The 26,073-nt window shown below is 53.3% G+C and overlaps 6 protein-coding genes across 6 annotated transcripts; 3 read left to right on the plus strand and 3 right to left on the minus strand.

Annotated features, from left to right (window-relative positions):
• Window positions 1-6,137: 6,137 nt before the first annotated feature.
• Triagg1_351 (uncharacterized protein) lies at window positions 6,138-8,313 on the plus strand (the record flags this gene model as incomplete). Its single annotated transcript, XM_062898509.1, has 6 exons — window positions 6,138-6,806; window positions 6,877-6,991; window positions 7,077-7,408; window positions 7,471-7,813; window positions 7,896-8,102; window positions 8,156-8,313. The coding sequence occupies 6 exons, from the start codon at window positions 6,138-6,140 to the stop codon at window positions 8,311-8,313; spliced, it is 1,824 nt and encodes a 607-aa protein (XP_062760701.1).
• A 224-nt stretch (window positions 8,314-8,537) lies between these two features.
• Window positions 8,538-10,416, minus strand: Triagg1_352 (uncharacterized protein; the record flags this gene model as incomplete). The annotated part of the gene is made up of 3 exons (XM_062898520.1): window positions 8,538-8,721; window positions 8,785-10,254; window positions 10,313-10,416. 3 exons carry the CDS (start codon window positions 10,414-10,416, stop codon window positions 8,538-8,540), a joined length of 1,758 nt encoding a protein of 585 aa, XP_062760702.1.
• A 3,790-nt stretch (window positions 10,417-14,206) lies between these two features.
• Triagg1_353 (uncharacterized protein) lies at window positions 14,207-15,876 on the plus strand (the record flags this gene model as incomplete). Its single annotated transcript, XM_062898531.1, has 4 exons — window positions 14,207-14,421; window positions 14,653-14,764; window positions 14,812-14,951; window positions 15,111-15,876. The coding sequence occupies 4 exons, from the start codon at window positions 14,207-14,209 to the stop codon at window positions 15,874-15,876; spliced, it is 1,233 nt and encodes a 410-aa protein (XP_062760703.1).
• Window positions 15,877-16,083: 207 nt separating this feature from the next.
• Triagg1_354 (uncharacterized protein) lies at window positions 16,084-18,120 on the plus strand (the record flags this gene model as incomplete). Its single annotated transcript, XM_062898542.1, has 1 exon — window positions 16,084-18,120. The coding sequence occupies one exon, from the start codon at window positions 16,084-16,086 to the stop codon at window positions 18,118-18,120; it is 2,037 nt and encodes a 678-aa protein (XP_062760704.1).
• Window positions 18,121-19,799: 1,679 nt separating this feature from the next.
• On the minus strand, window positions 19,800-20,852 carry Triagg1_355 (uncharacterized protein; the record flags this gene model as incomplete). The annotated part of the gene is made up of 1 exon (XM_062898553.1): window positions 19,800-20,852. One exon carries the CDS (start codon window positions 20,850-20,852, stop codon window positions 19,800-19,802), a length of 1,053 nt encoding a protein of 350 aa, XP_062760705.1.
• Window positions 20,853-23,595: 2,743 nt separating this feature from the next.
• Triagg1_356 (uncharacterized protein) lies at window positions 23,596-26,041 on the minus strand (the record flags this gene model as incomplete). The annotated part of the gene is made up of 3 exons (XM_062898564.1): window positions 23,596-24,516; window positions 24,576-25,223; window positions 25,472-26,041. The coding sequence occupies 3 exons, from the start codon at window positions 26,039-26,041 to the stop codon at window positions 23,596-23,598; spliced, it is 2,139 nt and encodes a 712-aa protein (XP_062760706.1).
• Between the last annotated feature and the right edge of the window lie 32 nt (window positions 26,042-26,073).

A 26,073-nucleotide genomic window follows, 5' to 3' on the forward strand; every position in this document is an offset into this window, starting at 1 on the left:
ATTGGGCTGATATGACCTGTCCGTCCGCAGCAAGCAGCTTGCTACGTACGTACCGGAATCAGCAGAGGGAGGGCTCTTGTATATATCGAGCGAACAAACGTCAAGTGGATCGGTCAAGTGGATTTCGATTTGTCGAGCAAAGCTGAGCGTGGCAGAATGCTAAGCAGCTGCGGCAGGGCAGGGCAGTCCAGCACAGCACAGCACAGTACGTACAGGAGGAGGATTGGATCTCGGAAAGCTCACACCCCCTGTGTGGATAGATTCAGTCCCGAACGGCCAAGAGGAGGTCCCTAGTGAGAACGCTCTCGGTGAAGACGGCGGAAAGAAAGTCGACTAGTCCCGGAGGCGCAGAGCAAACAATGTCCGGAGAGGCGTGCGGAACGGAGTTTTCTGGTCGACGACGATTACTGACTCTCGTGGTGTCTGGATCGAGGTGAGCGACGGGGCTTGAGGCTACTTGGTGGAGACCCGATGACGTTTTTTTTTTCTCTCGGCAAAGGGGAGACCTTTTTTTGGGTGCCTCAGCAGGGACAGGGAGCAGTTCCTGTGGAATCGTGTCTCATCGCTTACTAGTGACCGGCCCTTGTCTTCGTATTGACGTGCTTGGGGGGGAGGAAGAGGACGACGACGGCAAGATGCGCAGCAGCCCAGCCGGTGTCGTTGGTTATATACCGGGCCGAGAGCAGAGCAGAGAGCAGAGAGCACAACAGACGCAGCGTATTGCTTTGGCACGATGGGGCCTCCGTCGAGGCGAGCGACGACGATTCGGGGTATAACTTGTATCATGAGCGGCTGGTTGCCCGTCATCAGCACCTGCAGCTGATGGGCTCAGTTAGTCCTGTCCTGTCCTGTAGGGCCCGAGGGCTGCAGCACCTGAATTTGCCCCATCGTCAGGAACCCCAGCGCGCACATCTCGGAGACGGCCCACTCCCTGCGTCGCTATTTTTGATCCATGGATGTCAAATAGGGTCCGCCTGGTGGGACACACGGTCCTGCTCAGGGGTGCGTTAATGGGCCATGATGCTCACATTTGTGCGCCATGATTCGGAGAGAAAAAAAAAGTCGAGGTTGCACTAGGCGTGGACTAGGCAGCTGAGCAGCAAATGAGCAGCAGCCCGTGGCCTCTGCCGCGTTCCTGCCGTACTGTACAGTAACTGTACGTGCTGTATCGACTTGGCCACATGTCGATGATGCATGTTGTCGGAGTACCAGAGCGGTAGGGGGTACATGCACATGCATACATGGCGAAGCTTGAAGGGCGAGTGTGGTGGCTTGTTGTTGCTGTTGGCTGCACAAACAAAAATAAGCATTTTGACGGATTCACACGCCCGCAGTGCAAATGGCGCCATGAGGACCAGAACAAGTACGAGTACAGTATTTTGCTAATAAATATCCAAGTACTACCTTACATGTACATAGCTGTTGGTGCTCTGGACTGGTTACCTCCCGAGTCCTTACAGTACTCCATGGAGGTATTGATACACGTATTACGCCGTCCAGCACTACCAAATTGCTGAGCTGACGTTGAATGGATGCATGACTTGGTTGGTAATATCTGCCCTATTAGATCAATGCTGGGTTCTTCGCGCTCGGCATCCGTATCCCGTATTTCGTGACTACATGGGACAGACAGTTCATCCGCTCGTACAGGTCCGGTAGGTGGACGACAATACGGACGTGCATTGCTTGCAATCCCAAGGTAAAACCGTCCCAGGGGGCCCGGCAGCATGTACATGTAACCTCAGTCCCCCCCTGTGCAGGGCCTCGCCCAGCCAGTACTACCTACCTGCTTCCAGAGCTGTGCCACGTTCCCTTCTGGCAGCTCCTCGAGCAACGGATCAGGGTCCAGCTGAAGCAAGCCCCGTACTTGTACTTGTACTGTTCCTGTTGGCAGCATGTAATGTACCCATGACCAGCCGTCTACTTGTACATACACCCCGCCTGGTCAGGAGATTCCCTGGTCGGGCCTTAAAATCAGGATCTCCCTCATTCTCCGCCCTGCTGCACCTCCCAACGTCAGCCCCCGGCCCTCACACAACATGGTGCGCAGATTTGCATCTTGAACATACGAGGCCCTAATGAAATACGTGCCAGAACCCTGCCGGGGTTTGTACTTGCTCGTACTCTCACGCGCACCGATGCTCAGATCAAAGGGGGCTGATGCTGGCATCTACGAGTCCGCAGCAGTTCTAGAAAGAAAAGGAGATTAATACCCACGGCCTGCGCCAATCTGGCTGGCTGGTTGTTCTTCCCCTTCGTCCCTGCGAACTCTTTTGTTCTGATTGAGTTGAGATCCAAGCGTGCAACTACTAACCGAAGGTAGTATTGCTCGGTACTCACTCCCACCAGCCCGCTCCTCAGAATCCATGCCATACCCTTCGAGAAGACGAAAGCGCCGGGGGGGGTTGCTGTTGGCAAGCTCACCACTCGAGCGTAAAAGCAATCCATCGTATCACAGCCTCAACACGTGGTCCCGGCACTGCCATGCCATTGCCAATATTATTTATAAAGGCATATGTTCCATACACGGAGTACAAGCACGCACAAGCACGCACAAGCACCCCCATACTGCGTTTCGCGCGAACAAGACGGCTAGTCGGAGGCTTTGGAGACCCCAGAGAGCGCGCGGCCTGTGCCGTATATCCTTCTTGGACTCCCTTCAAAAAGGGACAGTTGACAGAGCACCATCGTACTCGTATGTCGTGACGATCATGTTCGTATTTCCCCAAGCCCTTTCGACGTCGACGCGTGGCTCAGTCACTTGATTTACATGTCTTGTCGCCACTACGATCGGTGGCACGGTGCCGACGGCAGCAAACCTTCAGGGTCGCATCGCCGGCCTCCGTATTCAACAAGCTCCGACAGTCAATCAATATTCCTCCTACCTGAGCGCCAAGTACTACCGGGGGGTCAGACGAGGAGCCACTGTTACGAGTATGAATTTCCAAAGGACTCAAAACTGAGCAATTTTTTCTCCCTCCATTTGCATAAAAATAAAGGGGCGTGTGTTTTTCGTTTCTCCTCGCCCTTTTTTCCTTAAACTGCCTCCTCCCCCCCCCTCAACAAACGGAACAAAGCAAGGCAAAACGTCAGGTCTGCGCCACAAAACGTGATGGGGTTCTGCGCCCAAGCCATCAAACCTTGCCCTGATTATTAAGAGCGTGCGGACCCTCTGATTCGAGGATCGCGCGCCCTTTGTTTGAAAGCTGTGTATTTGCTGACAGCCAGGCGTCAATCTTATCCCCGCCTAATCCATCCTACTTGATGCTATTTATACCGGTTGCTCTCGAATCCCAGATGAGGTGAGATGGGATGTAAACAACAAAAGAAGGTGGTTGGCTTAAAATACACATTTAGAGCCGCATGAGACAAGAGAGAACAAACAACAAATCAGTCGCGATTGGGTTTGTGAGCTAGCTATTATTGCGCGCTTCCCAAGTGGAAACAAAACAACTGGTAAAACGTGAAACTATGCTACCCGGCAAGCTGGAGACTAAACCTGAACTCAATCCGCGCGCACCGGTCCATGGACGCGGTTCCAGATAATCCGATTAGCTGGGCGCGGAGAACAAATTGCCTCAGACTAAGGCGAACAAAAAAAAAATCTCTGGCAATGTGTTTTCATTTGCACAAGCAGAGTAGGGCGGTGCACGCTACTCTAGTCGTAAAGTCCGGCTTTTGTCCAACAAGTTTTCCGCCGCCTGAGTCCCCAGCACAAACCATAGGATCAGAGATGAGAGGCGAGGAGAGGCAAGAAAAAAAAGAAGGCTGCAAACGCCCGTGGAGGAGACGCGTACGACTAGTGGTTGACGCATAATCAACCATTCATCCTATTCTATCCTATCCTATCCTATCCACCGAATAAGCTACTGTACAGCGAAAGAGCCCGTTCCTCGAAAAACAAAGAGAGCAGCGGCAAATTCTCTTCCCCTTCTCCACCCCCTCCAAAAACAACAAATCCATACCAATCCACATCCTCTATTAATTACTCTACATACACACATGCTGCAACCTGCCTCCAGGGCCCAGGATATTGGGAATCACAAGCCAGACCCACATCTCGAAAATTGCCTAATTCGGTGGAACCGCCTTTCGGCGTCCAATCGACGGTGCAGCGCGTAAACGAGGGAAAAAAAAGCCCAACGGGATTAACCCTCGCTCGCCAAAAAAAAAAAAGCAGAGAGAGAGAGAAATATGACAAGACCGCATGGCGTTTCTTTAATTCAATTTCACCTGCAACTTCGTCTTCAGCGCCTGACAAAGAAGAGCATCCTAAGCATGAGATGTTTCATTTTATCTGCTTGCCTCGTTCTCTCTTAGTACTCGTACCCGTATTGCGCAACAGCCTATGAAGCCCGGTGGAGATTTTTAACAAAGAAAAGAAATCCCGGCTAAAACAGAAACGCGCTTTATCATTGCTGCCTTTCCGTCCTATCACAAGATCAAAAGCTGCTGCTGCGAGTAGCGTCCCCCTGGCCCCCAAACCTAAACATACCGTGCTAGCATGGCACCTCTTCGCACCCGCAGTAAGCGATTCGAAACGCCCTTCAATAGAAAACACGTAGCTCAAAGTGCCAGTCTCTTTTTCTTTTATTTTTTTCCGCGGCTGTACTACTACAGCCCCGCAACGTCACGAGTGCAGGAGAGGTACTAGGCAGATATATGAAAATGAAAATAAATAAAAAAAATGTCCCGATCCACACCAGCTGCCTGACCTTACCTATCTCGCCTTACCTGTTAAACGCTCCTCTCCCCCCCACCCCGTATCAAAACAGCAACCGCCTTAGAGAGTAGGCAGATCGTAGATCGACAAATCTGACGCCGGAACAACGCAAATCAAGGATTTGCTTTTCCCAAGGCCCCAAAAAAACAAAAACTCACCCCGACCAATCCGGTTTCCAAAACAGTATAGCGGCCCTCTCTAAGACTCGGGCTAGAGAAAGTAGCACCACATACTCTTACACCTTAGCTCTTTGGCAAGGGAGACAAAGTAGCAGAGTAGTAGTAGTAGTAGTAGTAGCAGCAAGCAAGCAAGGACCGTAAGTCGTAAACGTTCGCCCAAGTCCGTAGCAGTCACCGGCTTTTACTTTTTTTTTTAAAGCCAAAGAGAGGCCCTTCTGCCCAACACCCTCTTTTAAGTAGATCGTTCGCCCCCCCGGTTCTCGGCCGTATTTCTTGGAAGGGAAAAGAATTGTTTCCCTCGTAACAGAGTTTTCTCTCTTTCTCACCCCTTCCAACTGTCACTGTTTTTGTTTTGCTTCGTTTCTTTTTTTATTCGATTCACCATCATGTTGGAAGTGTCACTCATCAGCGCCCGGAAGCGTTTCATGTCAACTCTAATCAACGTGGCCACCGACTGAGCGGGTTCTCCCATCCCACGAACAGCCAGCTGGACTTCTCCCCATCGCGCGAGAAACAGAGTTTATCAGGGGAGGAAAAAAGCTGGGAAACTCCCCAATTGGTGCCCGCAGTCATAAATCAGACAGCTGAGTAGCTGGAAACCCCATGGGACAAGATTTCGGCCGTTTTTCATCACCACCAGGTTCACCCTACTGTCGTCTCCCCCGCGATCCGAATTCGAGGAGGAGCATCTGGCCACGCCTCGCCAATCCGCCCATTCATCCCGCCCCTGCGCTCCCACGGGCCATCCGAGCACTCTGCTGGACACAACAGGCCATATCTGGGCCAAAATGACTTTATTCGGCTTTGCCCTCTCCATGGATTCGCACAATCGTCTCACTGGAGACGTCCGGAGAGTCTCGCGGGGAGTCACCTGACATTCGCGCTAATGGCCCAAGTCCTGGTCGGTGGTCAAAATCGGTGAAAGACAAGGCTATCATTGGCCAGAAGAGAGGGGGTCCACAGGCGGATTGACCAATCAAGTCCCCAGCTTCCACCGAGAATGCACATCCGATGGTGGTGTAAGTCGCAGGACGAACCCAGAGTCCCCTTGGATGCCAAATCTATAATTCTCTTGTGTCAGGCAGAGTTCCTGAAGCAGACAAATCTTACACAAAAGACCTGGGACATTGGGCATCTTCACCTTATCGTCCATCTGACAGGAAGCCACCTGCTTCAATTCGTCCTGGTAGCTAGGCAAGGTCCCACTGCATCCCGTGACTTACACGGATATCAACATGGATTTCCCTCGGGACATGACCCGGATGGAACTTGAAAACCCCCGTCTCTCCCCTTCCCCGGAGCTAGAGGAGCTCTTCCACCAGGTCTTCGACTGGCAAGCGTACTCCGGGGACGCTAAGACATCTGATCCTTCTTCCCATCACCATCTCCGCAAGCAATCCCTTAGCAGGATTATCACCGACATCCCATCCTTCATTAGAGACCTTACTCTTGAGTCCGATAGGGATTTCTTCGACATGCCTTCGTACTCGTCTGACGATGGACTCACGTCTGACTACTCGGCCGGTCAGACCCCTCCAGACCTAGTCCAGGGTGGTGGCAGCACCTCACCCTCCGACCACTCGGGGCACTCTCCCTTCCTAGAGCCACTAGACGATGGCCACTACCACCCGGAGGCTTCCCTCAGGGAGGTTCAGGCCCAGGACGATGAGTGGACCTACCCGCAGACCGACCCTTCCAAGGGCATGGTCCAAGGCTACCCCCATCATCTGCAAGGCCTAGATGATCGCCTCAGAAGGGCGGCCGTCGACCAGTCCTCAAGGCTGAAGCGTCGACGATCTGGCAATGACCTAGAGAAGAGGCAACGGCAGTTGGTAGACCCCGGCCAGACGGCAGACGTCCGCAAGAGTGGAGCCTGCCTGCCATGCCGTGTGTCTAAGACCCGAGTAAGAAGTCACTGTACCTCCCAGGTCCCCCCAATTGAATGACAGGAAAGCTGAGATTATCCTCTTCCAGTGCCATGATAGTGGAGTCTGCCCAACGTGCAGGAAGGCGTTCCCAGACCACTCTCACCTGGCCTGCACTCGCGCCACACCATCCACGTTTTGGCCTGTAATGGGCAAGATCCCCGGTATGTGGCGCACGGCACAATGCAAATTGTGCATCATTTTGAGCAAGCCGTTGGTTCAGGGTATTGACAGTGCATTTTTGTGTAGATGTTTGGTCCACCAATCCCAAGGATGAGGAGCAACTTTGCTCCGGCCCACGGTTTTACACCGGAAAGCCCCGAGAGATCTCGGTCTTTTTTACCCCAGACACCAGCCTGCCGGCTCTGCGCGCCACGGTCCAGGCCTACCGGTCGCAGGGGGGCTCCGAGGAGACGGGCAGCCTGACAAAGGCCGACTTCCCTCGAGACTGCGTTCCGAGCCACCAGCTTCTGCAGAGATGGGTTGAGAACCAGATCCAGACAGAGCAAAAGTCCGACTTTCAGCAAGCAGTCCAGAGCTTCGTGCTTGCGTACTCGGAAGAGGGCTGGGGACTTCCCAAGGTATGACCCAATGAAAAGACCCCTTTGTGACCTGTCATCACCGAGCTAACCGCATCTCGCAGCATGACCTCGTCAACAAAGTCCACAGAATGAACTGCTTCTTCCGCATTTGGAAAGCAAGGTCGTTCTGGTGCTTGGATCCAACCAACAAGCTCACCACTCTGCCGCTGTCTGTCCAGGCTCAGCTGAGGAACATTGCCCGACGAGCCATTTACTCACTGGAGCATGACATTCTCAAGGAGATGGACGAGTGCATTGCGCAGCAACTCCCAACAAAGACGCAGGATAGAACCGCTATCTGGGCGAGTATGTGGCTGCTCATCCTCATGTACCGAGAGCTCCTGCAGGGTTTCAAGACCCATATCGGCCGCGTGGCGAGCAGCAAGAGCGAGTCAGCCCAGAACAGTAAGTAGCCCCAAAGAAGGATAAAGAAGAGAGATGAAGTAGATGAAATGAGCCTGGGCGCGAGTACTGACAAACTTGCCAGTTGCCATCCAGGGACAAATCTATAAGCGTCTCTCAGACAGCTTCTTCCCGCTCTTGGTGGTGTTTTACCACTACCAATTCCGAACAAAGAAAAGCCTGGAGCTGTCACTAGACTGGCTCAAGTCTCCCACTTACCCTGCTGCGGCATGCCATAGCAGAGCAATCCGCGAGGCTGCCCAGCAGCTTCTCGACGCTCGCAAAGACCACTGTAAGCTTCTGCTCGTTGTCATGTCATTGAAACCATGCTAACAACTGTATCAGACCAGAAACTGCAGTCTTCAAAGAGCGAGATTGATCAACTGCTGTGCGTCTTCGTGGTGAACCACGAGCTCAAGAAGATGAACGCCAGGAAGCGTCCTTCCAAGGCCAAGTCCTCCAAAAACGCAATTGAGGATGACTGCGATGATGATGCCGAGTAAATGTTTTACTCTTTTCTAAAGACATGCTTCATGAGTTACGACTTGATGACAAACAAGAATGCAAATGGAATGAATGACTAGGAAATGATGGAAAAAAAAAATGGCGTCACTGCTTTGGTGTTCGGGGGAGGGTTTACGGCTTCAAAATTCTTTCTCTTTTGTTGTTTCGTTTGTCTTGATTTTGCTCACCTGAGAAAATTTGAAAACTAGACAGTTTGAATGAATCATGATTGAATGACTATTTGCGTTGAGATCGTCTTGGTGGCCTTTGCATTGACTTTAGCCGCGGAGTTGACATGGTCGATGAGATCCTCCTTGTTGATACGTTTGGCAACTTCGCTAGCTAGGCCAATCTTCAACAAAACTTTGTCCTTCTTGCCCTCTCTCTGCTGGACGCGTGAATCGAAGCTGTGTAACGGTTAGACTTTTGGTCATGTAAAAGTCAATGCATGTTTGGGTTTAAAACTTTACCTGATAGCGTCGATTACTTGGCCCGCTTGCTTCGGCATGACGGGGAAGACGGTGGCCAGGACACTTGCGACGGCACCAAGGTACTGGGCCCAGAACGACGAATCGACACCCCTGTCATCAAGTATGCCCTGTAGCCCTTTGTGTAGTTGGGCATCAAGAGGCCCGAGGTTGCCTCCCCATCTCGCGGCGACGCCAAGGCCAAGGAGCGCGCGGACAAGATGAGTCAGGCCGGGGCAGTCGGTGTCGCGAGAGACGGCATCGTGGACGGCATAAGCAGTATTGGAGTCCGCATCATGACCGTGGCGATTCCATACCTCTCTAACGAAGAGCATGCCCGCACCGGTATTGAAGATGGTGGGGAGGCGGGCGTGGGCGAGATCTGACGGAAGAGATTCTGATAGTTTTCCCAGAATGGCTTCAAAAACTGCTTTTTCGCCATCTTGTATATTGGCTAGGACGTCCAGAGGGCTGCTCTCTCTGATTTCCCGAGGAAGCTTCATCATCAAAGCGCCTTGCCGATTGGACCCTCCGCAGAAGGTAACCCAACCAAGGTATGGAACAGCTTCGATGAAAGCTTCAACGACGAGGACAATGGCAGGAAACTGCTGTCTGCGCCGCTTGGACAAGCCAAAGATCTTACCATCGTAGTGCTGGTTCATGTGCAGCATTCTGGTTGTTTCCTTGAACCGCGAGCCACGAACAGCATAAGTGTTGGATGACGAGATGGGGTAGGGGCTGATAGGGTCGTCGTGCATCAGCATGCTGCCGTAGCCGCGGAACCCGCCACCGCACATGTAAACATCGACGGGGACCTCTTCCCCTCTCTCGTTCGCAGCCTTGATGGCCTGGAGAGCGGGAAACTTGGAGCACAGGTCGGCGTATAGTTTCCGAAAGCCATCCCTCAGGTTGACCGTCTCGGCAGCGTGCACATGCTCGGGATTCTCTTGTAGCACACGCATTAGCTTTGCGGCACCATAAGGCAGGCTCCCTCCGGCACGAGCTGCCTTTATTTCGTAGTCTTGGGTGCTAGTGTCCACCCAAGTCATCTGCACGCTCCCGCCCCCAAGGTCGAGGAACAGAGCACCACCAGGAACACCCCCGAGGCCACTCCTCGATCCCATGACGGCGCCGAGTAGTGTCTCGACAGGAGGATCAAGGATGGAAACGCTCAGTCCTCCAGTGGCCTTTGCGATGGCATCTAGCATCTCAGGGGCGTTGACGGCCCGCCGCATGGCCTCAGTAGCCAGCATCATGATATGTTGGGGAGGGACATCATGAGAGACGGCAAGATGGTGAAAGCGGGCTATGGCAGAAGACACCGATTCTATGATTGCGGCAGGGAACACAGGCCCAGAGGGGGACGGTGTCAGGGCATCAAACAGCGAGATGGCCTCTCTTGCAGAGTAAACCGGGGTGAGAAGACGAGCACGGGGAGGTGCCAGGGAAGTGATGCTGAAGCGAATGCCATTGCTATAGTGCCATTGTCAGTGCCAGCAATTCAACCGGAGGAAGCTCCCAGACAACTGACCTGCCCATGTCAACGACGGCATACAGGTGGTTCTGCTCGTCTGGCCGCCATTGGGGGAGCTTCTGGGACAGATTGTCCAGCGTCACGGTGCTGGAGGCTGGCATGATGTAATGGCGTCCGCCTTGTTTTCGTAGCCCGAATCTGATGGCGTCTCCCCTGTCAGCCAGTCGGTCAGGAGAAAAAAAGACAAAAAAGAAACCAAATCACATCAAACCACAATACGTACAGGTGGCAATACGAGCGCTAGCCTCGAGATACCTGTCACAAACCGACAGCGATGCACGATCTGGGTCGATCGGTCTGAGGCCCGAATGCGACGGGATTTTGGGTTGGCAAATGTTGGTTGGGAAAAAAAACCCATGCTGGCGTGGGGTTTCAGTGGATAGTAGCGGACGGATCCGAATCTCCGACGCCTGGAACGGGTACCTAGCGGAAGGGCAGGCGAGACGGGCTAGGGAGATCTCGAATCTGGAGCTCGAAACGCTAAGTCGACGGCTAGAGTCTTGGGTTTGCAAAGAGGATGAGAAACGAAGGTTTCTGGCAAGCTCTTTTTTTGCAAAGTCGGGGGAGAGGCATAGATGCCCAACAAGACCCCCACCATATATGTATTCGCAGCAAAGCTCATGCACTTCATCTGACATCTAGCGAATAACCCACAGGCCTCGCAGCCTCGACCAATCGATGCCGCCATTCACCTTGTACACAGAGGCATACGTGGAACAGCGTCGTCCTGTCCATGCCGCCGCCCTACATATACCATACATATAGTGGTCTACCTAGTACGAGTAGAGTATCTCGTAACTCGTGATGCCGTTGCTCCATTCTCCCATCCATTCCTACCCTCCTATGCATGCGATGCGCACGTAACTCGTACATCCATTACATTGCCCCCCCCTTCCGTCCATCTGCTTGCTTGCTTGTTTGCTTGCTTGCTTGGCTGCTTGCTTGCCTCTGATTCTGATTCATCCTGATTCTGACTCTGACCGTGTGGCCTTTCTCCAGCGTAAAAGCCCGGCCTTGACGCACGCCTGTCCGTCCGCCGCAATATGACGAATAACTGTGGAGCGGCATCTGCGAGGTTGTCACCGGGCGGACGCGGCTGACCTCGTTCCGACGAGACTGATTGGTACGAGGCCACCACCAAGAGACGAGGATGGGAGGACGAGCAGCCCCCTCCCCTTTGAGCTTGACAGACAGGTCCGATGTGAGTTGGATGCACATGTCGGTCGATGGCATCATCTAGGATTAGTGTGTTCAATCCCCCAGCGGCGTGCATAATCGCAGTACATCGTGTCTGAGTCTGGCTCGTACAATTCATCTCCCATAATATTGTGTACGTGTGCGTGCATGCTGTCTGGGTCTATGTAGAGCTTGTCAGCGGCTGCAATACCATGACTCTCAGGCACAAAAGCACGAGTATAATAGAAGGCCTGAGACACGTACCACGCATGCCTACATCGGCCAAGCACATGTATGGGGCTTCTCGGCACCCGTAGGAATTTATTGTAAACCACCTCGCCTGCACCTGTAGCAGCCGCAGCAAGTTGCTATTCGCCCGGCTTCGTGGCCCTAGATGCCGCCTGCGCTGAGGTTACATGAGAGCAATGCACTCGGGAGTTGTTGTTCGAAAGTGGGAATGAGCAAGCACCCTTCCCCATCTGTGGAAATGGGTCGATTCGAAAAAGCGATTTCAGCCCTGGAGACACTGGCCGTGAGTCGTCTCGAGTCCTGCCAATGACACGGATCCTGTTCCCCCACACTGCCGGAAAGCAAAGCCGCCTCGCAAAGGTGGTGTCGCTTGGAGGCTGCTGTACAAGTCGTAAGGCATGCACAAGTTGGGTATGTGCGTTGTTCGCGCCCACATGGACATACCTACATATGCGTGCTGATGACCCCTCAACGGCAGCATGAGCGCGCACGCTGCAACCAAACCGGTGAGGAGGAGCAAAATATGCGAAAGAGTAGGATAGGCCAAGGTTGATTATCTTTGATGAAGGATTGATGGATCATCTTCGGTTGGATACGGTAATTCCTGGTAGTACTAGTGGTATAAAAGAAAAAGATGGAATAGATAGATAGCCTATTAGGCCGCTTATGAAAGAACTGGCATGGTTGTTGACTTTCCGCTTTGAGACGAGGGTGATAGTGATGGGCAACACGGCGCGCTGTTTTCTCGCCCAATCCGTCCGCACTCGGGAGATGACTCTTGTTGACTGCTGCCCAAGATGGCGGGTGTCTGTCTACATCTAGGTACTGGCAAAAATATGAGCAGAACTGGGAGCCGGCACTGCTCAAGTAATAAGGAATAAGGAATAGTGCCTGCACAATGGATAGCCTAGTGCTCCTGGTTCATCATAGTACATAGTAGTTGGACCATTCGCTGTGACTCTGACGCGTCTTGTTCTCTCCTTTCCGGTTTATCACAGGCCCTTTGTTCCCGTATTCCCGTACCATGGAGGCGAGGCCCCTCATTAGCCTATCCGAAGCCGCTCTTTTCAACGTATCAAGGAGGGGCTCCTTGTCACTGCCCAATGGCTCGCCACATGTCTGGCACGGCCTCATTGGAGAATCGGGGGCTCGACGTGCGTGCTTCTGACTGGCAGCGATATGCTCCAATCATGGGTGGCCCAGCCGTACCCGCAGTGTCTCTCACTTCCATTGTATCGTACATGGTCGATATTCGCCGAAGCTCTTGCATGGCGGCTGCGACTCTAATGTGAGGATCCCGAGTTCCCGTCTTGACGTAAACGTTAATTTCCAGTGTCACCGTCACCGTCAATGGCAGTGTCAGTGTCAGTGCCGTGCTAAAAGCCAACGTCAACGGCAGTTCTTATCAATCAATCATATCCTTGGCCGCATCATCAATCGACGACGTCGGTCGACTTGATCCCGCCCAATCAGCATTTGCGCTCCCCCATTGGCTGTCGACCGAATGCCATCCCTCGCTTGCTCGCTTAACTGATAGCAGAGCCCCGCCTTTATGATGCACATGTTTTCCCCTCAGACGCGTTTAGACGCGTTCTTTTCGCGAAAATTGCACTTTAGCGCGCTGAGCCCAGAATTTTTCAAGAAAATGTCCTCGCACAGAGCACAGCCCATGGGCCATTCTGCAACGACAAGTGATCAATCGCAAAGCTGTCGTGTCTGCCATGTCATGGGTGAGAAAAAAGACCGTCATATTTCTCATTTGCCCCCTTCTTTTCATAGATACGGGCGCAGCAACTTGTACATCTGCGCTGGCAATTGGGAAGCAAGGCTGCATGCCTGCTTGTGTGGTCTTACAAGCGCCTCTTGTCTCAACAGCCGCGTGCTCTCGTACATGGAATTAGCATTGCCAAGGTGTGAACACGTGGGATGAGTGCTGAGATAAAAAAAAACATTAGTCCAAGTTGCAATAAATCAGCAGACCAGATATACTGTAGTTGTAGAAATCCTTCACAGTGCGGCCTTGTCCGGACTCTGTGCTCCAATATCCACTTCCCAGACCTCGACAACGAAAGTTCTAGCCCCCGAACGGAGCAATCCGCGCACTTTATCCTGTCCTGCTTTTCCCCTGATGCCGGCAAGGCTTCCGAGCCGTGCCATTGCTAGACCTGTGCGGTCCTGCTAGCAATCTTCTCCCGACCTGCTAGAGCGAGGGAAGGGAGGGGCTGCAGAAACAGACGCAAGAGGCTTCGGAAGGGTAAATCTTGGTCCTTTTCCAGCCGGTCAAGCTTTTTGGTGGCATCCAACTTTTTGGCAGCCAAGCTCCACCCGCTCGACTTTCAGAGACTCTCGCCGCACTGTCTGCAATGTGTGACCAACCAAGATCAGCTCCATGCGGGCGTGTGTGCGAGTGCTCGCCAGGACGGTGATAGTGACAGCGGACGAGCCCTAGCAGAAGCAACCCGTCAAATGTCCCACCCCTGGCAGAACACACATGACATGAAAGAGGAGGCTGGCTTCAAGACGCTTCGAGTCGAGCCGTCCCCCCTTTGCGCTAGACCTTACTTGTCGCTCTCACGCCACGAAGGAGAGCGAGAGGGAATCGGCCACATGGGCCGTCTGGTACGCTGGCACCTATTGAGGAGCGTTGTCGAGGTTGTGAGCGGCGGGAATAGCTCGTTCAAGTACGAAGTAGCAGCACTAGGAACTAGCTCAGGTCACTGTATGCCCGTATTCATACATACTTGGTGCTGGTTTGCAACCCCAAGGGGTGATGGGCGTGGTCCTTGGGACTCGTGGTTGTGGTCGACATATCGTCAACGTGCCGTGCCCTTGTACTGTAGATCCGGACTCATACCATCTCCTTGTTTCTTTCCGTAAAGAGTACATTGAGGCATTGATCTGTATCATTGTAGGATTGTATCCTCCGTGCTCCGGGATCTGAGTCGGCCTCGCCGTTCAACCGCATGGTTCAATGCGCTGAACGCTGAGACAGTGCCAGCAAAGACATGGAAGTATCTCGACCGTGTACTCGTACATACACCCCAACCTGTCAATTGATCCTTCAATTTCAGGGTCAATCAGGGTCTCTTCGCCTCCTAATCCTTCTCGAGGCCCTGACTGCTCTCCTTACCAGTGCCCGGCGCAAGAGACTGGAGCCGACGGTGGCATCGCATCCGTTGGGTCCAGAAATCGCCGGTACGACTTTCGGGGGGTGCGTCTGAATCGCCATACAAAGTACATGTACCCTGGTGGACGAAGTCGAGGGTTCGAGTTTTTAGCTCAGTTGAGTTGTACCCCAAGCAGAAGCGCCGGTACCTGTACACACAGCACCGAGAAGCCGAAGCCGCGAATGCAAGTACTAGTACCGCAGACGACGCTCAGAGGACGCTCAGAGGGCCCGCGCCACCCGCAGCTTGGCTCCAGCAGGGCCCGCCTCCGCTGGACGGAGGGCTCGCAGTGGCTGTTTTTGGCTCTGGGCTGCCCTGTCCGTGGCCCGTCTAGCGGCCCCGTTAGTGGCCTGCGCTGGCCGATGCGCTGCTTGCGCCTGCACTCCCCACTGCCCTACATACAAACTCCCTGTCGCCCGCTTCTCTCCCCCGTTTCTTCTCCATTCCAGTCACTTTGCGCCGTTGCCTCTGAGCCCGCGATCCCACCCGTGGGGAGAGGCTGAGTCTGTGATTGCGAACAGCTGCATCGCTCTCGCCAGCTGCTGGACCGCCAGCCTTTGCGCCTCAGATCGCCCCGTGGACGACTTTCCTTGGGCCCGGAAACCCCCTTGCCTCGCTTCACCGCACCCGCCAGAGCCAGGACTGAAGCAATACCCACACCGCGGCGACCAGGGAAAAAGGGACCCAAAGCCCATTCTCGCGCGCCTCCTCCAGTCGCGACGACGTTCGCATCAGTTACATGAGTGCTCAAGACTGAGACTGCTCGACGAAGCTCATCCTGCCGGACCCGCGCCGCTCTCTCGGGCGCATCCGCAATCAAGGCGCATCGGCTCGTGGACGCTTCAGACAAAACAACAATTGCTGCGCTTTTTCGCCCAACGTATTTTCGACGCCGACTGGTCGCGCCACGCCCGTTGCGCAGGACAATCAAAGGAGGAACAAGAAGAACAGAAGCAGGAACAGAAATAGAAAGAAAACATTGGACAAAACAAAACAAAGCAAAACAAAACAAAACAAAGCGGGACCTGCCCAGAGGCGCCATTCCGACCTTTTTCAAGACATCACAATCACGCTTCGCACCATTATTGACTCAGTTGGTCAGGCGCGGCATTGTACATTTAGCGCTGCCTCTCCTCCCTTCCCAAACGCTCCCCGTGCTCGCAGCCAACTTCCGCAATGCCTCCCTTGCAATCTCTCATGGCGCCTAGGACACGGGGGTCTCGCAAGGCTGCTCGAGGTCCTAAAACCCCAGAGCCCTTCGCGACGACTGACACTCGACCCCCTTCTCCTCCGCGACCGCGATTTCGACTTAGGCGACGTGCTCCCTCGTCCAACCTCAAGGCTCCCACCCAGCAATTCCTCGCGTCCGTCGCGACAGCAGACGTACCCATTCCAAGCATCGAAGAGCCTCGTCTCCTCGACGAAGACATGGTGGATACGCTCAGCACCAGCTTCCCTCAATTCAACCCTTATCATTTATTCCCCGGCGACGGCGACTTGCCTCGCGGGGGAACCTCTTCACCTCCCAAGACTCCCGCTCCTCCTCAATCCGTCCCCTCGCTGTCGCCAAAGCGATTTCCCAACTGGTCGCTCGACCAGGCCTACAGCAGCCTTGAGTCGAGCCCAGAATGCGACAGTCGGCCGTCAACGGCGCAGTCGACGCAGACGAGCAGCTCGCTCTTTAGCCGCTATTCGCTGAATTCGGACAACCTGAGTCAGTACAGCATTGATGCCGACGACGTCGACCTGCTCGGTCCCTCGTCAATTGAAGACGGTAGCCAAACCATCAAACCCGTTCGCGCTGCCGCCGCCGCCTCCAGCAGGCGCTCGCGCAAAGCTCCGTGGACCAGGTCAATGAGCCAACACCTCTGGTCCGTGTACATGACCTATCTACAAGATCCCCACGTCACTCCGTTTCACATTGCCAAGAGCGGCATTCCTCCCCAGGGAGTATGTATGCGCGTCGCCAGGGAAGCGAAGCGGAGTTGGAAGGGCCCCAAGTCCAAGCAGACCGATCACAGCGGAAGCGCGACACCCACCATTGAAGCTGCGCCGACGTCTTACGTGCAGTGGCCGCACAGCTGCGCAGCAACTCGCGCTCACCTGCGAGAGCTCTGCAAAGCCAGCGCGACCAGTGCTGCGCGCAATCAACGCTACATGGGCCGCAATCCTACGCCGTTCGGCAGGACAGCCAATCGCTTCTGGAACCGCCGGATGGCACCAAGCCGTTCTCAGTCCGCCTTCTCTGGAAATGACATGGCCCTGTCCCTGGCGGTCAGCACATGCGAATCAATGCAGCCTCATGGACCGCTAGCCCAGCTTACCGGATCTCAAGATCAGCCATCCATGGAGCTTTTCGCACCGCCGTCGTTGATTGAAGCCGCTGCCCCTGTGTCAGGCTCGGGAGCTGCCGGCGCGGACATTACCCGGCTGGGCTCCCCTTTCGTCGCTAGAAGCTACGGTCCCAGCGCTTCCAACTCGCTTGCAGACAGCTTCGGCATGAGCTTGGAGCCACAGGGACCGATAAGCAGCTCTGTGGGGACTCGAAGGCGTAGCCTGGGCTCGCCGGCTCGGCTCAGCAACAACAGCCGGGGCAGCAATCAGAAGCGCAGATCCAAGCAGTCTGCTGCCGTCGAACCCAAGAGGAGGCGTCCTAGTCTCGGCTCGGACTTTTGGGTTGATCCATCCAACAATGGGGCTTCGACTCAAGCCGCGCCCTCGGCCGAGTTCAGCTCCACCGCCTCGACCCAACGGGATGCGCTTTTCATTCCCCGGACCAACTTGCAGGAGCTCTTTGAGGCATCTCATCCTTGTGCCGCCTCCCCGCCCCCGTCGTCTTCTCCTTCTAGAGAGACTGAGAAACCCGCCGCGGCCACAAATGCACCCCAGGGAGCTGCAAGCCAAAGTTCAAGCCTAGGTCCAAGCCTGGGTCCAAGCCTCGCTCCTCCTCTCGCCGACGCACCCCTCAGACTCGGCTCTCCATTCTCTGCTGCCAAGGCAAGCTTCTCCTTTCCGGGCCGACGATCCAACAGCATCTCCGCCATCGACTTCAGCATCATTCGCAGGCCATTTGCCACTGTTCAGCAGCCCGTCGAGTCCGAAAGCACATCCCCAAAGTCATCTCTACGAAGCCGTCTCGCATACATCGACGAGCGACTCAAGGATTTCCGCCGCCGCGACCACCCTCGCCGGCGGTCACAATCGCCTGTCTAGCTTTGTTGCTTCGTTTTCCGGTTTCGCCTCCTCTCACATTAGAGGTTATAGTACCTTTCCGCTCTCCAATTCTTCGAAAAATGGGGAACCTTGTTCTCGTTTTACGATACTCCCGATGTTACATCCACGGCCAATATCACACACAATATACGAATTGCATCTTGGGCCATTGTGCTTAAGACAACACTGCATGTCCATCTAGACGGCAACGCATTTGCTTCTTGTTTTCTCTTTCGGAACATCATACGCCTCTGTCTCTCATTTCCAAGTTCTTTGTTTTGGATCACGTCTTTTGGTTTTCCTTATGATACCCGATATATATATCAACAACTATATATCAGAGTACCGATATTTCGAAAAAATCTGTTTTACATCTCAATCAACAAAAACCCCCTTTATTCAACAAGGAGCGACATATACAACGAAACATATACCACATACGCTCACTTTAACGAACTCACTCTTTGACGAAATCAATGCTTTCTTTTATTCGACATGAAGCCCCCGTTATTGGAAGATAATCTTGTTTTAAACATTCTCGGATCAGAGCGCTGTTTTATTTGTTTTTATTTATATTTGCCGAAATTGCTTTCCATGGAAATATGACGTTATGATTGAACGTACGGGATACTGAAACCCGATGTGAAACAGTACCGGAGCAGTTTTCTCCCAAACCCACCCCCCACAAAAGTGTTGGTTCTTTTTTTTTTGCTGCTATTTTTGTCTACTTTTTTTTATTGCGTCATTTGCAAAGCGACTCGGAGGATCACATGTCCACCTCTTCTTTTCTTTTTTTTCTCTTTCGGATCTCTTTCGGAGCCCTTTATTTACTCGTTTTCCGGTGTTTTAATGTCAATTCTTGATTTGATGGAAAAAACGGACTCGGAGGATATGATGTACATGCGCAGGGTTTTTATCCCTTCAAAGGGAATGCTAGCTGGTGTTTACTCTTTTTCTTTTACGTTGCTTTCTCGAGAGAGGTTTATACAGCTTTTGAGCTGAGTCTAGTTGTTTTTTCTTCTCTTCTGTTAGCTTTTAAGCTTGATGATATATGATATAGCCCGTTCAAAAAAAATGAGATAAAATACTTCTTTTTCAAGTCCTCCGCATTAAAGTAAAGCAAAGAGTTGCGATAAACTGGTATCAATAGTACTAAGAAGAGTACCAACTTGCTTTGGTCATTTCAACCTCTCTAAACCGCCCGTCTATAGGATATAATATTTCAACATGAAAGCGTAAAAACCCAGAACCCGTCGTATTTTCCATAATTCCACCCATGATATAACTCCCCCAAGGTGCCCATAATTCCAAAACCGACAAACCAAAAAAAAAAAAAAAAAAGACAAAGGAAACCCCGTTTGAATCGCCTTCTCAGCCTCACAGCTGGCCCGCATCAAAGTCTCCGATTCGCTAGGCGCATAAAACAAAAATAAACCTCAGCTGAGCCTTGCCTCAACATGACCTGTTCAATGGCACCATACCACTGCCGGTCCACCCAATCATCTGAAACCTGAAGTGCCGAATTGTTTCAGAGTCAACTCCCCATTCAGCCGGGCGCCCTTGTAGGCGAATGGTACGTTGCACCCATTGCGGAAGGAGGGGAAAATCACAAAAGTCGATGTGAAAGAAAAAAAAAAAAAGCAATGGCTCACTTATGCCCCAGATCGTGGCACGCGGATTTAGGAAAACTTTGACATGATCGAGCTTGCTATCGAGTGTGGGATGCTTGGCGGTTTCTCCTCGTCGTCTCTGTGGCTGTTTCGCGAGAACAGGGATCTTGGCGGATTGTTGCTGCTGTCGTGGCGCCTATGCCTCCATCTCGGCCTGGGGAGATCCGGTGCGCTCATCGCTCTGCTTGGTGCCCTGACAACAGCATGAGGACAAAGGCCTTCGCCAACAGCTGACCGGTGAGAATGAAAGGAGCACTCACGAAACCCAAACAGCCGTTTGTTGTTGCACAGCTTGTTGGCTGAGATGCGGAGCTGCGGGTTCTTGAGCTGAACGTCGTGGCCGGACTCCTTCATGTTTTCCATGTGCTGAGTGTAATCGGCGGAGAATTCGGGCAGCGTCTGGAAAAGCGACTGAAACTGCATGGGGTAAGATGTTGCCAAATCTTGGTCCGAAAATTTGGGCTGCCCGCCTACAGCCAGGCAAAAGGCAACCATGGCCACAGCCCAGCGGCGGAGGCGTATCGACGGCCCTGTTTCACACTCGGTGTAAAGATATGCCACCAGCTTGGGTGGGACATCCCAATCGTATTTGAGATATAGGTCTTGGATGGCGTCTATGGAAGCATCCTGTAGATAGCCGAGAGAGAGCTGCGAGGCGAAGAGGTGGAGATGGATGATTGCCCAGTGGATATCGAGAGACTCCTTGTCGCCCTTCTTCTGCGCTGAAGTGATGACGTCGTCGAGGTATACGCTGAAGGTGTCTGGAGAATGTACCCACTCGACGAACAGACCAAACATGGCGGGCGATTCGCTGGGGAGCCATAATGAGACTGTTTGTGAATGAAAGGGATCTTCGATACGCTCTTGGAAAAACGGGGAGACATCGCAGAGTAGCTGGCAGTTGACTTTGAATCGGCGCTTCTTGGGGCCAATGAGGATAGTCGTCAGCCCAGAATTATCCTGTTCCGGCTCGGGCGTCGGTGGTAATTCCTTGTCGAGGGTCATCCGGCTTATAGTCGAGATCCGCCGACTGGTCATGTCTGGTCTCAAGTGACCACTCATGATGTTGATTCTGGTTGCCTTGATGTAACGGGGTCGAATCGATCAGTAGAGGGCTAGATAATGTTGTAGTAGATGGCGGCGCAGGTGCCTCAATGTAAAAGCGAAAAGAAAAAAAAGAGTAAAGGATTAGAGATGCCGAAAGGGGGGGTTGTCCAATCCAATAAGCATCAGTAAGCTCGTTCCGAGCTCGCACTGGTGTGGGTGGGAACGTTTTATTAAAGATATCGAGTCGAAGCGAAAGGAAGCGATGTAATGTAATGCAAAGCTCCGGCTTGGTGAAGGCTACTATAAACAGATCGGGAGCGAACCAGTCGTCAAACACAAGCATCGACACATGTCTCATGAAAACACGCATCGGATGACAGGCGGATTGTATGAAACACTATATCCCCAGGTTCGAAAACAGAAAAAAAGGCAAATCTCGGTGATGGCCGTTAATGCCCTACGGCTCACCAAGTATACCAAACGGCAGGGCCATCGTGTAACGGTGACAATGCTGAGAAGATGATGACCCCCCTCCTCCAGGGGTGGCAGCGTATGTGCGTACGTGCGTGCGTGCGCGCGTGTGCGTCCGTGACCAAGTCGACACAGGCTGGCCTTTTGACTGACCCCCGGTTTGGGAATCTCCAGCTTAAGGTGGGCGTCAGGCTGACCATTAGGCCAAGGTGTTTTGTTAGCAAGGCTCAAACGGCTGTGCTAATTACCATGTCTTGCAATATTGGTCACACAGGGCGAGGGTGCTTCGATTTGGGGCGGCAGGGCAGGGCGTGGTGAGATCCGCCGGGATCCTCCACCTGTCCCAGGAGCTGAGCATCGTCCTTACGGACTCCATCTGTTTCAACACCTCAAACGCAGAGGGCCGCTGCCGCTAGAGAAAAGCCAGAGGCACCCGCTGGCGTGTGCTCAGTGTCATCCACGTCACCCCCGTGTCTGAATCGTTCCTCGCACTCTTCAGCAGGCTGGAGCTTGACGCGGCATTTGTCCAAGGTCGACACTTGGCGCTGCGCCGGAATTCTGTTTGTTCGGTTCGTCTCTCTGGCCTGGCTTCGTCTTCGTATTACCCACCCCCCTGCTCCTCGTTTTGCATCAGGACAGCCCGTTTCGGGTCCCCTCTGGAGAGCTAGGAAGAATAGACTTTCACAAGGCATAAGGCAAAGTCAGGTGCGTGCAACGATGCAATCTTAAACCTGGGCAGTCATTGGTTAGCAAACGTCAAGAGACCGTTGGGATGGGGGCCAGCCTTGCCGTAGCTCCGTCACCCCCCTCCCTTCGAATCTATTTCCTGTTCTCTAGCCACCATCTCATCTCTTTTTTTTTTTTTTCGCTTGCCTCCGGAGTTATGGAGCGTCGGGCATCCCAAGGCGGCCGATCATGCGGGCGCGTCCAATGCAGAGCGGCGCGGGCAGGTTCTGAGGTAACACAGTATGGCTGAAAATTAAAATGAAGCACGGGAAGAAAATAAAATAAAACCGAGGACACGGGAAGAGAGGACAAGGTGAGAGAGAGCAGGTGATCTGCACTGATCATCGAAACGGCAAGGCCCAGCCTGTACCTGTACTGTGCCCCGTACCGGGTACATGTACATCATGGCCCTGGGATCATACCGGCCGCATAAGGCTCTCGAGCCCACTGGACTACGGGGCAGCCACCCGCTGAAGAGCTCCGACTTTAGCGCCAGGCCCTTCTGCCCCCGAAAGGGACCCGACGGGACATGTCCATGGATCAGCCCTCAGGACCTTCTAGAGCTCCTCTAGAGCTTCCCCTGGCCGCAACTGAAACCCCCGCAGGCGTCGGCTGTACAACCCCACCACGGCAACCCCGTAGTAGCTTCGAGATGCTCAAGCATGTGCTATTAATGGATTGACGGGTTTTGCATGCTAGACGCCAGAGTGCTGCGCAGGATGAGCAATCAAGTTCAAAACCTTTGATGCAACCCCTCCCGAAACAAGTCGAATCAAGCCTGCCACCCACAAGCCGTTTGCTCACCTGCCTGTGCCCTAAGTAAAAAGGATCAACGGTAAGACATGCAAGGCAAACGGGTGGCATGCATCATGCACCAAGCCGCTAATATTATGCTTAACACCATCATAGCTTTCCGATTAGTATGGACCTTTAATGTTACTTGTCAGCCACACAACTTTCGAGCTTTGATCCACGTCAAGTGACATCAAGGTTGAACTTTTGCCTTCATTCAAAATCATAAGCTAGATAGGTAGCTATAGCGCTGGTATTGCGAAAAAATGAGATAGTCCACCTCGCCCTGTAATCCCTAATGGGTTTTCGTCCCAAGATTGCTCACTCTCCAAACCACAGAAAAAAAGGCATCTTGTGCAGATACGTGTCGTGCTCCCACCATGAATCTCGTTGCTTTAACTTCTAAAACGCCGTGCCGCCCCTTGGTTGTTGAAACGGCCTCCCGAAACCAATATGCTTCAGCAGCAAAGTAACGCAAACCAACGCGAAAGAACCCATACGCCTCTGCAGATGCCTTGTTAAGATCCCAAACTCCCCATATCCGGATGGAGGAATATACGTAAAAAAATAAGTAGCAGGTGACGTTGAAAATGCTTCCAAATAGTGGCAAAGTGTCAATGCTCTGCCTCGGCCCCTTCTCTCTCCTCGCAAAACCGGGGTGAGGCAATAGCACGCCTCCGTAACAAACCAACAACCCAAAGCGGTGTCTTGACATTGCCCATATGATCAGTGCCCCTGAATGGTGCACCCCCTCCTTGTCTCGAGCTGTCTAGATCCTAGCCGGGATGTCCACGTTGTCAGAATCCGTGCCCGTGCTCGTATCGTCATCGATCTGCATGGGGTCGTCAGGTGTCCCTTGGTATGCCCCAGGTGGAACTCCTTGAACGGGTGCCGCTGGTTGGCCATATGCCGGAGGTGGTCGAGGATTCGTAGACGATACTGTAGGATCAACCAGCTCTGCAGTAGCCGAGGACGCGGATAGTCCTCCCATTTCGGCGAGGGGAACTCTCCTACGCGGCGATTCCACAACTTGATTACCAGCTGGTCTCGCTTGCCCATCACTAAGACGGGCCTTTTTTGAGGGGTGTGCATGATCAGCATTCCAGGAGCGTTCCATATCCGCGTTGGTTCGCCTCTCACGAAGGCGGATTCCATACTTCTTCCTAGTATTACTCTGCTTGGTATTGTATCGATTCTTGATCTTGGCCAGCTCATCTTCACGCTCGCCAGGTGGAAGCGCCTCTGCATCTCTCCTCAAGCGACCATAATGTTCTTCAACCTCTTTCATTTCCGTGTCGAATCTCGTTCGTTGTTCTGGAGTAAGCTTTGCGTAGGGGTCGTTGGTTGAAGGACTTGGGTTTGCGCTCTGCGCAGAGCCAACCGGTCTCCGATTCGGGGTTATGTTTGATTTAATGACAGCAGGTGCTGGCTGACTGGGTGCCATATAAAAACTCGGAGGTCCGCGGTTGTTAGATGGCTGATGCGGGGTCATCTTTTGTAATAGCTCTCTCTGTCTTAGCAATTCCAAGATATGCAACCTGGTCTCTTCGTTGTGCTGTCCGCAAACGTAGCTCTTCGTGTGATACGCGAGGCCGCCAGGGCTTTCAAACTGACAACCGCAATGAACGCACTCATCTACATCAATGGTCCCGTATGGCCTGGAGGTGTGGCACTTGGCCTTTTTCGAATGCTGATTGATTGTGAATAACGCACTTCTTGGCATATGGGTTGAGAAGGGGGCATACTTACATAATTAAGAGCATCTGTACTGCTGCAAGGACGATGACATGTTGCACAATACATTATCCCGGCTGTTTGCGCCGGGTTTGGATGTGGCTGACTCGCAATATTTCCGATTGGAATGGTAGGAGTTGGAGGATGGGAAGGGGTGGAGGGCGGCCGAAAAGTAATATTCCCGCTCCGCATAATGGGGATAGGGTGTTGGCCTTGAGGCGCTCGAGGTGGTTGCTGAAGCTGTTGTGGGGGTCCTGGACCTATGTGTGGTGGCATCGGAGGCGGGGGAACTCCTCCGTGGACTTGGTGTGGTGGCATGGGCGGAAGCGAAGTAAGCAGGGCAGTTATAGATGGGATAACATTCTCGCCTCCCTGGCCGGGTTTCTTCTTGACGACGTCGTTAATATGATAGCCCAGGCGCTCAGCTCTAGCCAAGGCATTGATGAGGTCCTGGGCCGCGATGGTTTCCAATCGCGTGGCCATGACCCTATCTTGGAACTGTGTACCAAGCTTGGGACCAATGAGATCTGCAATTTCATCAAGGTCTTCGCCGCGAAAATGCTTGGCGATCTCACGTTTTGATGACTTGAGCACCTTGTCACCATTATCTTGCATAGTGCGGCTTAGGACTGTGGAACTGGAGTAGTTGACTGCGGCATTCGCCTGGAGATGTAATTAGACCGTGGTTCATCCATTGCGGCAAGAGATTGAGAGGAGGACAAAGAAATATGTAATGAAGGGATCTTGTGTGCGCCAGTATAAAATCGCAGTAGAACAAAGGCTAGGGGGGGGGGGGAGAGAAAGGGAGAGAAGATATCCTCCAGCAGATACCGGGTAGCATCGAAAGACGTTGGAAGAAGAAAAAAACGACAAGACAACTGATGAGTTGAAAAGAGAGCACGCAAACTTACGACGAAGCCACAGTGGTAGTCTGACCCAACCAGACACTTGTGCCAGTTTTCCCGAACCACCTGCCGCACCACCGAGGCATCTGTGTTCTGCACCAGGTCCATGAGTCTCTCGTACGCCTTGGTCTTTTCCTCGCTTGGAGCTGTCTTTGGGGCAATGGACCCAAACTGTTTCTGACCGGGTTGGCCTGCCGCTGCCGGCCCAGACAGCGGCGGCGAAACAAGAGCCTGGTGACTGCGATTCGGCACAGCACCCGGGTAGCCTCGCTCCGTGATAATGGTGGTCGCCACCCCGTTGCTGGCATTAGTAGTTGCGCTCGTCTGCGACGACGACGACACCGCAGGCGCTCCGAGGACAGGAACTGGCGGGGTGCTGCCCGTCACGGCGTTCGCCATGGCCGGCGGCTGGCTCACGGGCCCCATGGCTCCCGCTGGCTGGTCTGCGATCTGGGCTCTAATGGTGGAAATGACGGACGCGATGCCCTCACGCGTCTGCGTCTCGTTGATGCGCGGCGAAGGCGAGGCTTCTGGATCGAGTATATCCGAAGTCACAAGGGGAGGAGAGGCCGCCATGTTCGACGCGGCATGGGGGATCGGACGGGATA

The sequence above is a fragment of the Trichoderma aggressivum genome (genome assembly GCF_033847375.1).
Source record: "Trichoderma aggressivum f. europaeum strain CBS 100526 chromosome Unknown scaffold_001, whole genome shotgun sequence".
Lineage (NCBI taxonomy): Eukaryota > Fungi > Ascomycota > Sordariomycetes > Hypocreales > Hypocreaceae > Trichoderma > Trichoderma aggressivum.